The sequence below is a fragment of the Acartia tonsa genome, chromosome 1 (assembly GCF_053477335.1).
Source record: "Acartia tonsa isolate MP-2025a chromosome 1, ASM5347733v1, whole genome shotgun sequence".
In the NCBI taxonomy this organism is placed as follows: Eukaryota; Metazoa; Arthropoda; class Copepoda; order Calanoida; family Acartiidae; genus Acartia; species Acartia tonsa.
Window position 1 is genome coordinate 14,941,179 of NC_137260.1, and position 14,077 is coordinate 14,955,255.

At 31.0% G+C, this 14,077-nt stretch overlaps 1 protein-coding gene across 1 annotated transcript; it reads right to left on the bottom strand.

Annotated features, from left to right (window-relative positions):
* Nucleotides 1–621: 621 nt before the first annotated feature.
* Nucleotides 622–13,302, bottom strand: LOC145326523 (solute carrier family 13 member 2-like). The gene is made up of 16 exons (XM_080169897.1): nucleotides 13,161–13,302; nucleotides 10,184–10,261; nucleotides 9,619–9,719; nucleotides 9,210–9,318; nucleotides 8,439–8,497; nucleotides 7,698–7,777; nucleotides 6,300–6,381; nucleotides 5,720–5,891; nucleotides 4,624–4,721; nucleotides 3,870–3,950; nucleotides 3,400–3,500; nucleotides 2,965–3,101; nucleotides 2,360–2,396; nucleotides 1,893–2,005; nucleotides 1,325–1,419; nucleotides 622–865 (listed from the first exon to the last, which is right to left on the bottom strand). The coding sequence occupies exons 1-16, from the start codon at nucleotides 13,184–13,186 to the stop codon at nucleotides 741–743; spliced, it is 1,494 nt and encodes a 497-aa protein (XP_080026023.1). The 5' UTR covers nucleotides 13,187–13,302; the 3' UTR covers nucleotides 622–740.
* Nucleotides 13,303–14,077: the final 775 nt, after the last annotated feature.

The window sequence follows — 14,077 nt, forward strand, 5'->3', positions numbered from 1 at the left end:
AAAATAAAAATTATCAAATTAATACCAGTTTTGTTAGTCTGGACATTCGGCCCTACGGGGTGTCCAAAACTGGTGTTAGTCTTATAATATTTCATTCTAATATCCGCGAAAATTTGTCTATAATACGATGCGATAAAAATAATAATTGGCGTGGCTGAAATCTCTTAAATTAAAGTGAAAACAAATAAACAAATTTGATTATTAAATATCACTTAATCCAAGTTACTGAAAGGTTAGTGGGTTTTTTGTTTTATCAACTATCTATTTCTAATCATATGTACAAACATACAAACTACTTACAGACATTTGTATTACAGAGCTGTCTTTGCTAAATATTTTCCTAAACACCAGGATTATAAAATAAACATTACAGCCAAAAAAATACAAATTAGCTAAATAAGTCTTTAAAATTTGTATGAAATTAGTTCGCTTTAATAAATGTATTTTTGGCTCTAATGCAAACACAATATAAAACAAAAATATGAAATATTTTTTTAATAGCAATTAATAGAAAGGGTCACAAAATAAAACATTTTTTCCTCAAGTAAACAATTATTGTTCTCCTGAAAATTGTACTAAATTTTACTGTAATAACATAAATTATACAATAAGTAAATAAAGATGAAGAAATACTGATTAAAGATTTAAAAATTGGCTGCAAAATAGTTTTTATTCAAGTGCCAAAACCCTTCTCTTTTGTTTATCAGAAAATAAAAAAAATTTAAATCTTTGAAACTACATCAACATTTCCCAGAGAGAGATAGGGTGGTATTAGCCCACTGAGGAAAAGTGTCCAAACTGAACATCAGACCTCCCACTACTTCGGTCCAGGCCACGGTCGTTAACATTGTCAACATTGTTAAACCTAAAATTTTAATTTCAATAAGAAAAGTAATAAGAAAGGGTTTTATGAAATATTAAAAAACTGTCTTTTCGTAGCAATTAAAACATTCTTATTATTTCATATCAAAGTCTTTTTCATCAAGCTATGATAATAGAGATGCTTTTCTCATAACATAGTGCATAAATGTCGTCGAAATCATTATAGAAAAAGCACATGATTAGGACAATGATTTCGTATGGAAAACTCAACATGTCAAAAATGATCCGATGGACTTTCTGTTCATTATTAGAGAGTTATTACCCTTTCTAAATTGTACTTAACAGTTACAGGAATCATCATGTACAGTTTGCAATCGATAGGGTAATTATAACTTGCTAAAATCATCAACGACAAGACTTATCTGTTACGCTCTGACTAAGGAACTGATTGACTCTTATCATGGTAAAGTTTCACTAAGAAAACAAAATTTAATATTATTACCTATACCAGATTTTAACATATCCATAGTTTTCATCCCACTGGCTGCAAACACTATAGCGTTGGGCGCTGTTGATACAGGCAGCATAAACGCCAAGCTAGATAGAGAGATAGTGAAAATTGGGGACATACAAATTAATAGTTTGATATTTAAATTTATAGGAAATCCTGGAAAAGTAAAGAAGATGTATTCTCGCAAATTCAATTTTAAAAAAATATGGATATATATATTACAAACCTAAAAAAATATATAGTTTACCTGGCAGTCGATATTGCTGGAATCATGAGGTAGAGAGGATTCAGTTTCTGCTGCTGTGACAGCTATAATAGTGTCTACCTGGCAGTTAATGTTGCTGTTAGCATGAGGTAGAGTGGATTCAGTTCCAGCTGCTGTGACAGCCGAGATAGTTTTTACCTTTCAGTCAATGTTGCTGGTAGCATGAGGTAGAGAGGATTCAGTTCCAGCTGCTATGAAAACCGTAATAGTTTTTACCTGGCAGTCAATGTTGCTGGTAGCATGAGGTAGAGAGGATTCTGTTCCAGCTGCTGTGACAGCTATAATAGTTTTTACCTGGCAGTCAATGTTGCTGGCAGCATGAGGTAGAGAGGATTCAGTTCCAGCTGCTGTGACAGCTGCAATAGAACTGGCAGCAGCATACTTGCTGTGGCTGCATTGCTAGCTACCTGTAATATTTACATTTTGTTGACATTTTTCTTCTACAAAATGATGCCTGCACATTTTAAAGTTTTGAACATTATGTTAAATAGTTTAATAGCAAAGAGGTATTATAAAGACAAGGTTGACAACATCCATTAATAGCTAAGCCAGAATCAATAATCATGAAACAAGGTTATTCAAGGAGCAAGTGGTCAGTTCTTATAAATCAAGAATACTTTAATGTGAAAAGTGACGAAACATATGATGGATATTGGAATAGGTAATATTCACAAAAAAATCTAACAGCTTTCAAAAACAACATTTAAAAGAAAATATTATAGAATACCTTTGTAGCAAAAAATGAAATATATATTTCCTACCTGTGTAATTAATGATACTAAAAGACATATTAACAGCCTAAAACAAATACATTATAATTAATATTATTCACTAACTTTTGTAGGTTTTCTACAAAATATAAGAATTTATAGTAAGAATTAAATCTACTCTGAAATCGCATATTATATCAAATAAAATCTAAACACAATCAAAATATGAATAATATCATATTTTTTTTATCTATAATACAAAGTAGAACGTTGTCTGTCTGTCCGTCTGAAGCTTAAGATCTTTGTATCCACTGAACTGATTAGGCTCTACTTTTTGAAAACAAAAACCAGTAATCGGGGTTGGGGAACAATCAAACCTCGGAGCGAAACCTCAATGACCCCCCCCCCCAAAAAAAATACAAATTTAAATTTTTCTGTATACTGCAAACAACCCAGGTTTAATTTGTACGGATTTAAATTGTTCTGGGTTTAATTTCGCCATACCGTAATTTTACAAAGGATTTTTTTTGAAAATATCATATAGATTTAAGAAAAAAATATATTTATTCTTTAGGGGGACTATCCATTACCCCATAGGGCGAAGCCCCTAGTCGCTAGGGGCGAAGCCGCTTGTTTAAATTAAAGTAGTAATTAACCTTAAAATCTGTGACTGCAGACCCCCCAGTTTAGCCAGTTGCTGGCCCACCCATACAGTAAGACAGGTACGCTTAGCCCCCTCTGCCAGGGCAAATCCTCCTCCCAGGAGGATTATCACACCCCACGCCAACTTTTCCTGAATAAATAGGTACTATACTAGGTTGTTAAATAAAGCGGTGAAGGAAGCTGGAGTAAAATATTGTCGTCAATTTAGGTTGCTTACATGAACATCATTTATTGGTCAGTTCGTTAATTTAGTAGGAGGGGAGGAGATGGGTTAAAGTGGGTGGATGTGGGGTATCCAACTAATAGTTTAATTTTGTTAGAGTACATGACAATCTGGTGCAAGATCCAGATAATGATAATTCCATTGACTTACTTAATTAGAAAATTTTAAAGTAGCTTTACTGATACAACTAGCCCCAACTACGTACCTGAACTAACTTCCAATTAAGAAGAGGACCTCCCTCTTTTGTGCCAGGAATAGCAAACATTATTAAAGCTACAAAAACTGCTGGTGTCGCATCCCCAACTCCCTAATGCCCGCACATGAATCCAATTATAGGTTCTTAACTTTTCTTATATCAATTTTTTCCTGCCATTAATAAGAGTTTAGGATATACAAAATATATTACATTTTCAACTTTAAAGTTTAATTATTAAAGCGTTGTACATTTTAGATTCTTGTTTCACTAGTAGAGCATAGAAATAATTTGAAAAATAAGTTAGCCCCATAGGGTTAGGGCAAAGTTGTTGTAGTGCAATGGCTAGGTGTAGGAAAAAGCTAATCTTATTTTCAATTTTTCACTGTGGTTCGGAGCTCTATAGGCATTTTGTGTAAAATCATCATTATTTGTTCTTGATTTTATCCTTGTAAGAAAATCTGAAACTTCGAATTCATGTTCCTTTGGGAGTACATCAGCCCATCCTGGCATGAATCCAAGTGATCTGAACAGCCACAGGATCACCAGCAACACAAATAAGCCTTAGTCAAAGATTTTTTATGGCACATTATCAAAAAAAGTAACATTTCAAATCATCTCTGCAACCTTTCAAACCATCGCAAGAAAAATGATCCATAGATAGAAAATACCTCTCTCCCCCTCGTTAATATTAAAAAAGCTATTTATTTGATGATTTGAACAAAGATAAGTAATACCAAACTATTTGTACAAACAAAGTACATACTCTTTTTATCTTAAAAATAAATTATTCATCATAAAATTTAAAATGTGCCAATTCCTGCCTAAAACCCACCATTCATGGCAGGTCATGCCCCCAAGTTCTTTGTATTTTCTCTGTAATAAACCTCTAACATCTGTTGGTAGAAAATATCCATAAAATGTATTTATTTCTAAGGTTTTGTGTAATATGAGTATTTAAATTTTACAATTAAAATAAACTGCAAGCATTTGTTGTAAGATAAATTGATGTACATCCCCAATGATAATAAACAAAATAAACCCTTCTGTAGATTACAATTAGTGATTAAATTGTTTTGATTTTAATCTTAATGAAACAACAATACAAAATTAAATAAAAGTCCCCAAAGTTGTTAAGGCAATGAATAAGAAAACGTTATTATTAAACTTAGGGTACTAATGTAATAAAGAGCCAAATGTCCCCTCCCTCCCCGATATTTATATGATATTTTCCTTTTTTCTCGGGTGTGTTGCCAGGAGTTATTTCAGTTATTGGCTCAGCTGTTGGTGACCCTTCCTCAACACTTATACTTGGGGTTACTCGTTTCTGTCTCCTGGAAATAAATATGTTTGATATGATTTGTTTAAATCCTTTCTAAAACTAAAGTCGATCTGATATTTTAAATGTTAGAAATGCCGTTGTTCCTTTATATTTTTACTTAGTGTTGCCCATTTCTGCTCCTTTAAATAGTCATAGTTGAATTTTCTGACCTCATTAAAGCATGTGATGAGTTTTTATTAGCAAAAAATATTAAAACTAAAGTCTTTCCGTTCATCTAACATTTCTAATGTAAGGAACACATATTTTTCAAAGCCCTTGACTAGAAGACGTAATGTTCTCAGAAATATTGTAGTTAGGTATGTTTTTTTAAAAGTTGGTATTAAAACATACCTAAAACAATAAATACTAAACTAAACATGTATATAATAAACTTTGCAATTTTATAATGCATTTTATGCATTGTATGAATTAAAAATGATTAATTGTATTAAAAATATATGTATGTGTTAGAGAATATATGTATGTAAGCTAGTACGTAGTTTGCACGTATATTTAATGGGTCCCCCAATTTGAGGCCTTTTTATAACTTATTTTCCTTATAAAATGCTAAATTATAAACCAAAAAGTTAAGCGCTACTTTACTCTAGAGCATTCTTCAAAACAAATTAACATAAAGAAAGTGAGGAAGTCTATTTTTTTAACAAAATCTTATTTCAAAAAGAGATTTCAAAGAAAGATTGTATTTTAATGAAGTGAATATAATACCCTAATTTAAATTTGATTTCACTAACCACTGAAGCGATTAAGATCTCAATTTTAGGAGCTTTACATGAGGTCTCAGGAAGGCTATAAATTGAGGTATTGAGATGGTTTTAGGTAATAAAAATTGCCTCTTCCTCACCAACATACTAGGGATGAAGCTATAATTAAGAGGATACAAAATGATAGCAGATGTTTAATTAGGTAAAATGGCTTGATTGACTAACTAATGACATGATGTAATACCAAATATTTTATTGTCCTAACACTGAATCTCTGGACTATACTTACTTTGGACAAATTGGCAAATAGATTAGTTGTAGCCAGCCCCATGCTATGGCGAGGTTCAGGAACATCAGAGGTGTACAGAAAACCAGCCAGCTACCAAAGGTTATGGGTTGACCGGTCAGCTTAGAGATGAACTCGTACATTACTAGGTTGGGTGGTGTACCAATCAGTGTGCCTGTTCATTGAATATAATATTGAGATGTTTTTTACCTTTCTTCTGCATTTTATTAATATTTTGTATTTCTTTAGAATCCAATCGACCTTACAAGTCACTTTTTGTCTGTCAGTCGGTTTGTTTATATTTATTCTCCTTTACAAATTTTCCCTTTTTGATTTTTTTTGGGGGGGTTGGAGCGGGTGAGAATTTTTCATTTGTTTAGTTTTTACTATAGGTCAGGCTAACCCACAGTGGTAAGGATTGTAGAAAAAACTACCTCCACAATTTTAAATATATTTAAGAAATAAGGTTGGTGTAAGGAGTTTCTGCGATGCACTATTCTCACTTTTAATTTATTCGACCTGTCCTATTTTACTGCTTATAAACAATTCCATTTCTATTTTATATTTTAATCATATACATTGCCTGTTCCACCAACATTGGCTGCATAAGCTATGGCTAGCATCATCATTGTTCTATGCTGTGTACCTAATTCTGTTAGAACAGCCTAAAATATCATAATATTATAATTGGATATGCTATTGATGGTATCGATATAGGCTAAGAGCTATAATACTTATCCTTTTACACGCAGGGGGAGTAATTTATTTTCTAGGGGCGGTGTCTCTTACAAGGGTAGTGGTACCCTTCCCCAAAATATTTATAAACCTTACTAGAACCTATGAGAAGCTACCCTGTAATGTAATATTTTATATATTCAAAGATAAGATATAAGAAGAATACTTATCTCTAGTATAGGTATCATCATAGCTGTACTAGCTATATTAGACGGATATTATAACAAGAATACCTACCTCTAGAATGGGTATAGCTGTACTGGCTGTATTAGATATCCACATGGATATTATAATAATATAACAAGAATTCTTACCTCTAGTATATTAAAATTATTATTTAAAATTTTGAACACCTTTGCTTTTAAAAAGTTCCTCTTTAAACCACTCCTGAAGGGAGTTAATTAATGGCCATTTTTATCAGTTGCTTTGCTAAGGTCACGGCAATTCAGCCTTAAATAAATCATATATAGAGAGGTTTTATTAAAGACTTCATAAAAGCAAAGTTGTTCAAAAATAAATATTTTTTGCTTTTCTTGTCATGATTATGCTGTAACTCCTAGGGGATAAAAATTGAACATGGAATTTTCAAATCTAATTTTCTGAAAAAGATCCCGCTAAAATATTTTCGTTTTACCTTGAATCATCATGGTTTTATGTCTAATTTCATCATAAATAGGTCCCAGAGCTCGGCACTTACTTTTGTCTTGATTCAATTGTAGCCTGGCGTGTAATAATATAACAAGAATACCTAACTCTAGTATAGGTATCATCATAGCTGTAGCTATATTGATATCCACATTGATATTATAATAATATAACAAGAATACTTACCTCTAGTATAGGTATCATCATAGCTGTACTGGCTGTATTAGATATCCACATGGATATTATAATAATATAACAAGAATACTTACCTCTAGTATAGGTATCATCATAGCTGTACTGGCTGTATTAGATATCCACATGGATATTATAATAATATAACAAGAATACTTACCTCTAGTATAGGTATCATCATAGCTGTACTGGCTGTATTAGATATCCACATGGATATTATAATAATATAACAAGAATACTTACCTCTAGTATAGGTATCATCATAGCTGTACTGGCTGTATTAGATATCCACATGGATATTATAATAATATAACAAGAATACTTACCTCTAGTATAGGTATCATCATAGCTGTACTGGCTGTATTAGATATCCACATGGATATTATAATAATATAACAAGAATACTTACCTCTAGTATAGGTATCATCATAGCTGTACTAGCTGTATTAGATATCCACATGGATAAAATAGCTGTTGGCAACATGAAACCTTTTGGAATCAAGAGTTCAAAACATAAATTGGGAATAGTCCTTTTCGTGGCAACGCCCTTTAAGGGGCGTCATATTTTTAAAATGGCTTTCTATAGGTTATTTTTGGTTATATTGGGTAAGGCGATTTTCACACAGGGTTAGGCAATTGGCTCCGCAGGATTAGAGCATCCCGCAGGGGCTAGAAATAGAAGAAAAGCTACAGTGAAAAATGCGAAGAAACGCCCCTTAAGGTACGTTGTCACGAAAGGGACTATACCTTATGAATTTAATGACAACAAAAATTTCTTAGGTTTAGGCAAAGGATAATATAATTTTTACCTTGGCAATTGAAAAAAGTGCCTCCCATGCTTTCTTTTTAACTGAATTGAATGCATTTACAATATTCATTAGAAAACTTAACTGCAATATTAAACTGCAGTTTCATAATCTTTAAAGTCTTTGGGTTAAGCAACTTATGCACAGTTCGAAAGATGTAGTATTGGTTGTCTTTTGGGTGTTGTTTTGCTTTAATTAATACTTTGTTTCTAAAAAACTATATAGAAAGCACTCCCTTCAGATAATCTCAGCTGTTAAAATAGCGTTAGTGCAGCCTTTGATTTTAAGTTTTTAAAAAGATTTTGATATTTTCTTTTTTTAATTATTATGTTTGAACTTTGAACCTATAAGAACCAGTCTAGGTGATCCACCAATCATCAACAACACCTTCAGTCCTATTCTCCTGAAAATATTAATTCAGTTATAAAGTTATAAGTTAGATTGTTAGATATTAATATTTACGTATAAAAGGCATTGTAATTAAATTCTTTAAATTTTTCGGACGTACTTAAGTAAAAAACATTATTTTCTCTGTATAAAAAGTACATTCTGACCTCATATGGTTTTTAATTAAAGACAAGAATGAAATATCCACTAGAGCCAAGCTTGAAAGTAAGCATTATCTATAATATTAGAGTAAATACCATATCTTGTTAGTATCAACGATATTTGTATAAAAAAGCACCAGAAAAAATGGACGGGCTTAATTACATTATTAGATTTGATTGTACAGATTTTTGAAAATCCCATAAATATCACAATTTTGTAAAATTTCAAGTCTTAAAATGCAAAAGATCTAACTGCCTATCGTCTTGATTTTCTGAACCGAATTGTAGAAAACCTTTGCTTAAAAAAAACTATTACACAATTATAATGATAGTTAATGTTAGGGAAAGTATTTACTATGGCTACTAATTGAATACTTTAAGTATTTCAAGTCTATTTAATTCTCTGAATAAATAACCATAATGGAAAAAAGTATGTACTAGGAAGAAAACTTTTTTAGAATTAATGCAATTTTATTACTTGTTTAAGATATTATTATTAAGGTCTTTCAATCAAAGGGCTGAAGTTTGTAATTCTAAAGCTGTTCAGATAATATTAATGGAAATAACCTGTGTAGATTTGAATATTCAATAGCAATGGCTACCATTAGACCTCCAACAAATAACATACATGATGATTTCATATAGAACATACTAGTCTCAGCTGTTGTCATTATACCTAGGATAACGAAAATTATGTGAAATCACGATCTCTAAATCGTTTGCTTAAAATTTTGGGTACAATAGTAAAATCTTGATTGGATTATACAAACCCTCAGTGTTTTATTCGATATAAGTGGTATTTTTTTATTTATTTTTATTTTTAGAGATCTACATCATTTTACAAATCAAGCAAAATAAGCATAAATATGAGTAAAAAGTAAACATATTTTTTGTAGACTGAAATAATTTTTCTTATTTTTTTCTAATTAGGTAAATAAATATAGAGTATCTAAGCCCATAACAAGGACATGCTTACCTAAAGGTGGGAAAGCTACAACAGGTATTAGTGCAGTGGCTGGTATTGGTAATAGTTCTAGCAACCAGCATAGCCCCATTAGTATTAGTACATACAAACATCTAAAAATAGATAATAACTTATTTTACTAAAGTAGTTATTTGATTAATTGGTTATAAGGATCAACTCTTCATGTAACAAAGGAACGGTGAAAAGTAAAAATAAGTTTTTACGAATCAGGTAAATTTTTAACATTTTATAACTGTATTTATGGGTTTCATCTATAGCTATAATAGTCTCTACCACACTATGCCTATGTGGTGCATAGACATTGACTCATTGGTAATCACAGCCATGATTTTTATACCTGGATTCTGGAGCCGGTTATACAAGAGTGGTAGGGGCATCAGAAGGAATGGCAAAAAGAACATTTAAACCTAAATTTTGATCATACCATACCAGTGGATGTTATCTCATTAGTAGTCACATCTATGATATTTTTACCTGTAATCTAAATCCTGTCATAATAGTGGTAGGGTCACCAGAAGGAATAGTGTCAATAGAACTAAATAAACAATATGTATACCTGGATTCTGGAGCCTGCCATACAAGTGGCAGGGGCATCAGAAGGAATGGCAGCAAGAATATCAGTATCAGCTTCCATCTGAAAAAGTTTGCTTTATTTTATGGGTCAATTTAATCTTTTGCTTTTTAATTTATATATTTTATCTCTGTTTATATAGATGTGGTCATTATAGTAAACAATGGCGTGTACAGGAATTGGCCAGCCACATTGAACAAAAATTGAGGTGAAAGTTGAGGTTTTTGGGCTTTAGGGTGGTTTGTTATAGACAACATGAGGGTGTTATTATTGTGTCAGGTTGAAAACACCCCCCTTAGATGTTTAGTAAACCCACCTATATAATCAACATACAGAAAAGTTACTAAGCATCCTTAATTGGTAAATTAAAGTTACACTCCCTATAAATTTATTGGATGTTTTATGGGCGTGTAGCCTTTGATTTTCTCCTCTGCTTTTATCTATCTATTTGAAATTCTGTCAAGATTGTTGAAGAATTAAAGATGTTACAAAAATGAATGCAATGATTTATTTATAATTCAAAAACAAAAATGCAAAAACTGGGCCATCAACAATTTTGTTTTTCTAGATTTTGATCAGGTAACAGGATAGGAAAACGTGAGTATAATATTTAATACACTGTAACATTTAAACCAACAAGGGTGTCAACATCAATAAAAGAAAAGATCTAAAATCATAAAAAGGACTTACGAACAATAACTTTTGTAGAAAGTCAGAACTTAATAAGCAGAACATTATTTTTCTAAGTCTAAACAAAATTGTATAGAAATCTGTTGCGAAAATACAAATTACAGTAAAAGAACATACTTTCATTTTTAGTATTTGATTACAGAGATGACTCGCTGAAACTAGGGATTATTATTACAAACATCAAATAAATGAGATAATTATATTATAGAAATAAATATTGTAAAAACAGTTAAATATCAAAAAAATTTTAATTGACGCACGGACTTTCTGGTAACAAATTTAGAGTTGCTACGCTTCCTAAATCATACCTAAGTTGCAAAGTTTTACATCGGTAAGACAGTTCTAACATTTCTAAATGAACGAAAAAAAGCTGTCTTTGACGGACGAAGGAATGAATAAGAAACAAAAAAAGACTTGGTCGAATGGACAGACAGACGTCCGTAAACTACACACCCAATCAATATAGCAGCTGATTTACTAATAAATGTTATTATATCAACTGATGTAAACATAGTTGAAGAAGCCTTTTTCTCTTTTCATCTGTAATACAAAGTAGAATGATGTATGTCCGTCTGTCTCTTAAGATCTCGCTAACCTCTAAACCGATTGGATTATACTCTTAAGGGAATATACCTACTGGTCCTGTGGTTTTAGGCTATTTTCTTGGGGGGTGGGACATAAACAACCACCCAAAAACAAAAAGAATCCCCCCACCATTTTTTAAGCGGTTATTTTATTTAGGCAGTTATTTTAAAATAAATAACAACACCAGAAACACTTAATCTTTTTTAAAATTAACTCTTGGGGCAGAGCTCTAGTGGATAGGGGCGAAGCAGCAAGTGGTTTAAAAAGTACAAAAAAACAATAATTAATATAAATATTTTATGCCTATATTTTACCTTTTTCTAACCCCGTGGGGCTCTCATAAAACTTAAACAACCCAACTTTACTAATATTGAAGCAAACATTTTTTTTTTCATACTTAAATAAAAGTAGTTAGGTAGGGTAGATAATAATGTTGAACTTACAATTTAATGAATGTTGAATGTCTGGCTTGTTTTATATTTTACTCCAGAAAATTTTAGTCTGTCTGCTGTCATAAACAATCCTTTTAAAAGCGAAGCTTTTCTATAATTAGGGTCGGTCCGTCCGTCCGTCACGGATAGCTTTAATCATTACCAGAATGTCCGTACGTCCATTTTAAACATTTTTTAACAACAAATTTGTATGTGACCTAATTATCCGATTGGTCTGATTTTTGGTATACTGATTCCTGGGACAACAAAGTACAATATTATAAGCGAAGCAACTCTATAATAAATTCCTAAAAATGTAAGTATGTCCATAATCATTATCCTGTATCAAGCAGTTTTTCAACAAATCTACTTACAATTTTGCTTTGACTCTTATATATTCGCATTCTGATTATTCAGTTCTGACATTATACAAGTGTTAATGTCCGTTTGTCCTACAGTTTCAGAGCTTCGCTTTTATGGATGTTGTCATCCTTGTTTGATTACTTTTTTATTGTGTACTAACAAGTTTTATGCTTTAATTTACCAAATAATTTTAAAATAATACAAATTGGGTTTGAAGATTTGGCATCTTTTAAAAATAATAATCAATTTGTTTTGCTGTTCTTCATTTTAAAATAAAAACTTTATTTTATTTCTAAAATGCCAAAAAAATCTTTACTTCATATCAAACACTTAGTTAAAGACAAATGTACTTTAGCTTAGATCATTATTTCCATAGCTCAAAAACCTTTTGCATCTTACTTTATGTCTTATACTAGTAACTACAACCCTATCATCTAGGAGCTCTGCTTTTGGATAGAAGAGAAAGCAGAAAAATAGCCTAAAGCATACAAAACCATCCTGGGACTTAAGTGAAGCTTCCATTAAATGAAACACTTGATCGGTTCTGTAATCGAAATCTTAAGATTTATACAGACAAAAATGAGTACTACTTTAAATAGTATAAGAATGCTCCTAACTTTGAGCTATATTTTTCTTGTTTTTATATATTTTACTTTTACCACTCCTTAGTAAGATGACTTCAAATAAAATCACTGCATATCAACCACTTTGTTAAAGTCATAATGTACTTTTCTTACTTATAGATTTTTGTTGTTGTTGGACAACCCTTAATAACATTCTTTTTTCATATGTATTATAATCAGAAAATTGATTAATTTTATATACATGAAATGAGTATAATAGTTTGTACAAATGTAAAATGTATAAAGAAATGTGTATAAAATATTAGTCACCTCTTAACAATACCGGCCAGTTTCATTGTCAATGTCCGACTATCGATTAAACACAAGCAGCCACACGCCTCGCACTAACCAACCCAAATATATTTTAAGCACAAAAAAGTGGGTAAAAATAATGATTTTTGAACACCCATTTTCATCTATAATTAATGTAATAAAATCATCATTAAAATTTTTTATAACTAGCTTGATAAAATTTTTATGAAAAGATATTTTGACACTGAAAGATTAGTTCAAATATGGTTTAACCCTTTATTGCGAATTTTTTGCATAGAATTGCAAGCAAAACAAAAATGAGATAAAAGTAAGTTTAATTGAAAAACTAAGAGTCACAAATCCAAATTAAATCATGGTTGGATAAATTTTGAGCAAACAAGGTTTTAATCAAGAAACAATTTAATTTTTTGTGTGACATTGACGGTCACCCAAGCCATAAACACAAACCCAGAGATTAGAAAAGACTGACACAAACACTAAAAGAGTAGTTTCGCTTCTTAAAGTAAGTCTAAAATTGATTAATTTTGCTTAGGACTGAATTATCTAGTAGCAAATTAGCATACAATGATATAAAAACATAGGAAGCTCCACGTTTTAAAGCATAAAAACATGGAATTAATTAAATTATTGAATTATGATATTATAACAATATTACATGTCAACTTTCTTCATTTTTAAATAAAACCTGACTAAACCAGTTTAATTTAGTTCAATATTTCAATTATGAAAAAGTGGCTTTCTTTTTTGAGGCCTTATGAGTAGGCCTTATATGGTTTTCCTGTGAAATATAACGGCTGTTATTATATCAACATAACACTTTGAAAAATTCTCAATTGAAATTGTAGTTTTTTCATATAAATGCTATGAAGTTCTAAGAAAATTAGCTCATGAAATAAATAGTTGATGTCAAGTTT

Coding starts and splice junctions, on each gene's coding strand:
- LOC145326523 (XM_080169897.1), bottom strand. CDS start 13,186: ATGAAACTGGCCGGTATTGTTAAGAG. Junction 9,319..9,618: donor TGTAGCTTTCCCACCTTTAG/GTAAGCATGTCC, acceptor TCGTTATCCTAG/GTATAATGACAACAGCTGAG. Junction 866..1,324: donor TATGTTAAAATCTGGTATAG/GTAATAATATTA, acceptor TTAAAATTTTAG/GTTTAACAATGTTGACAATG.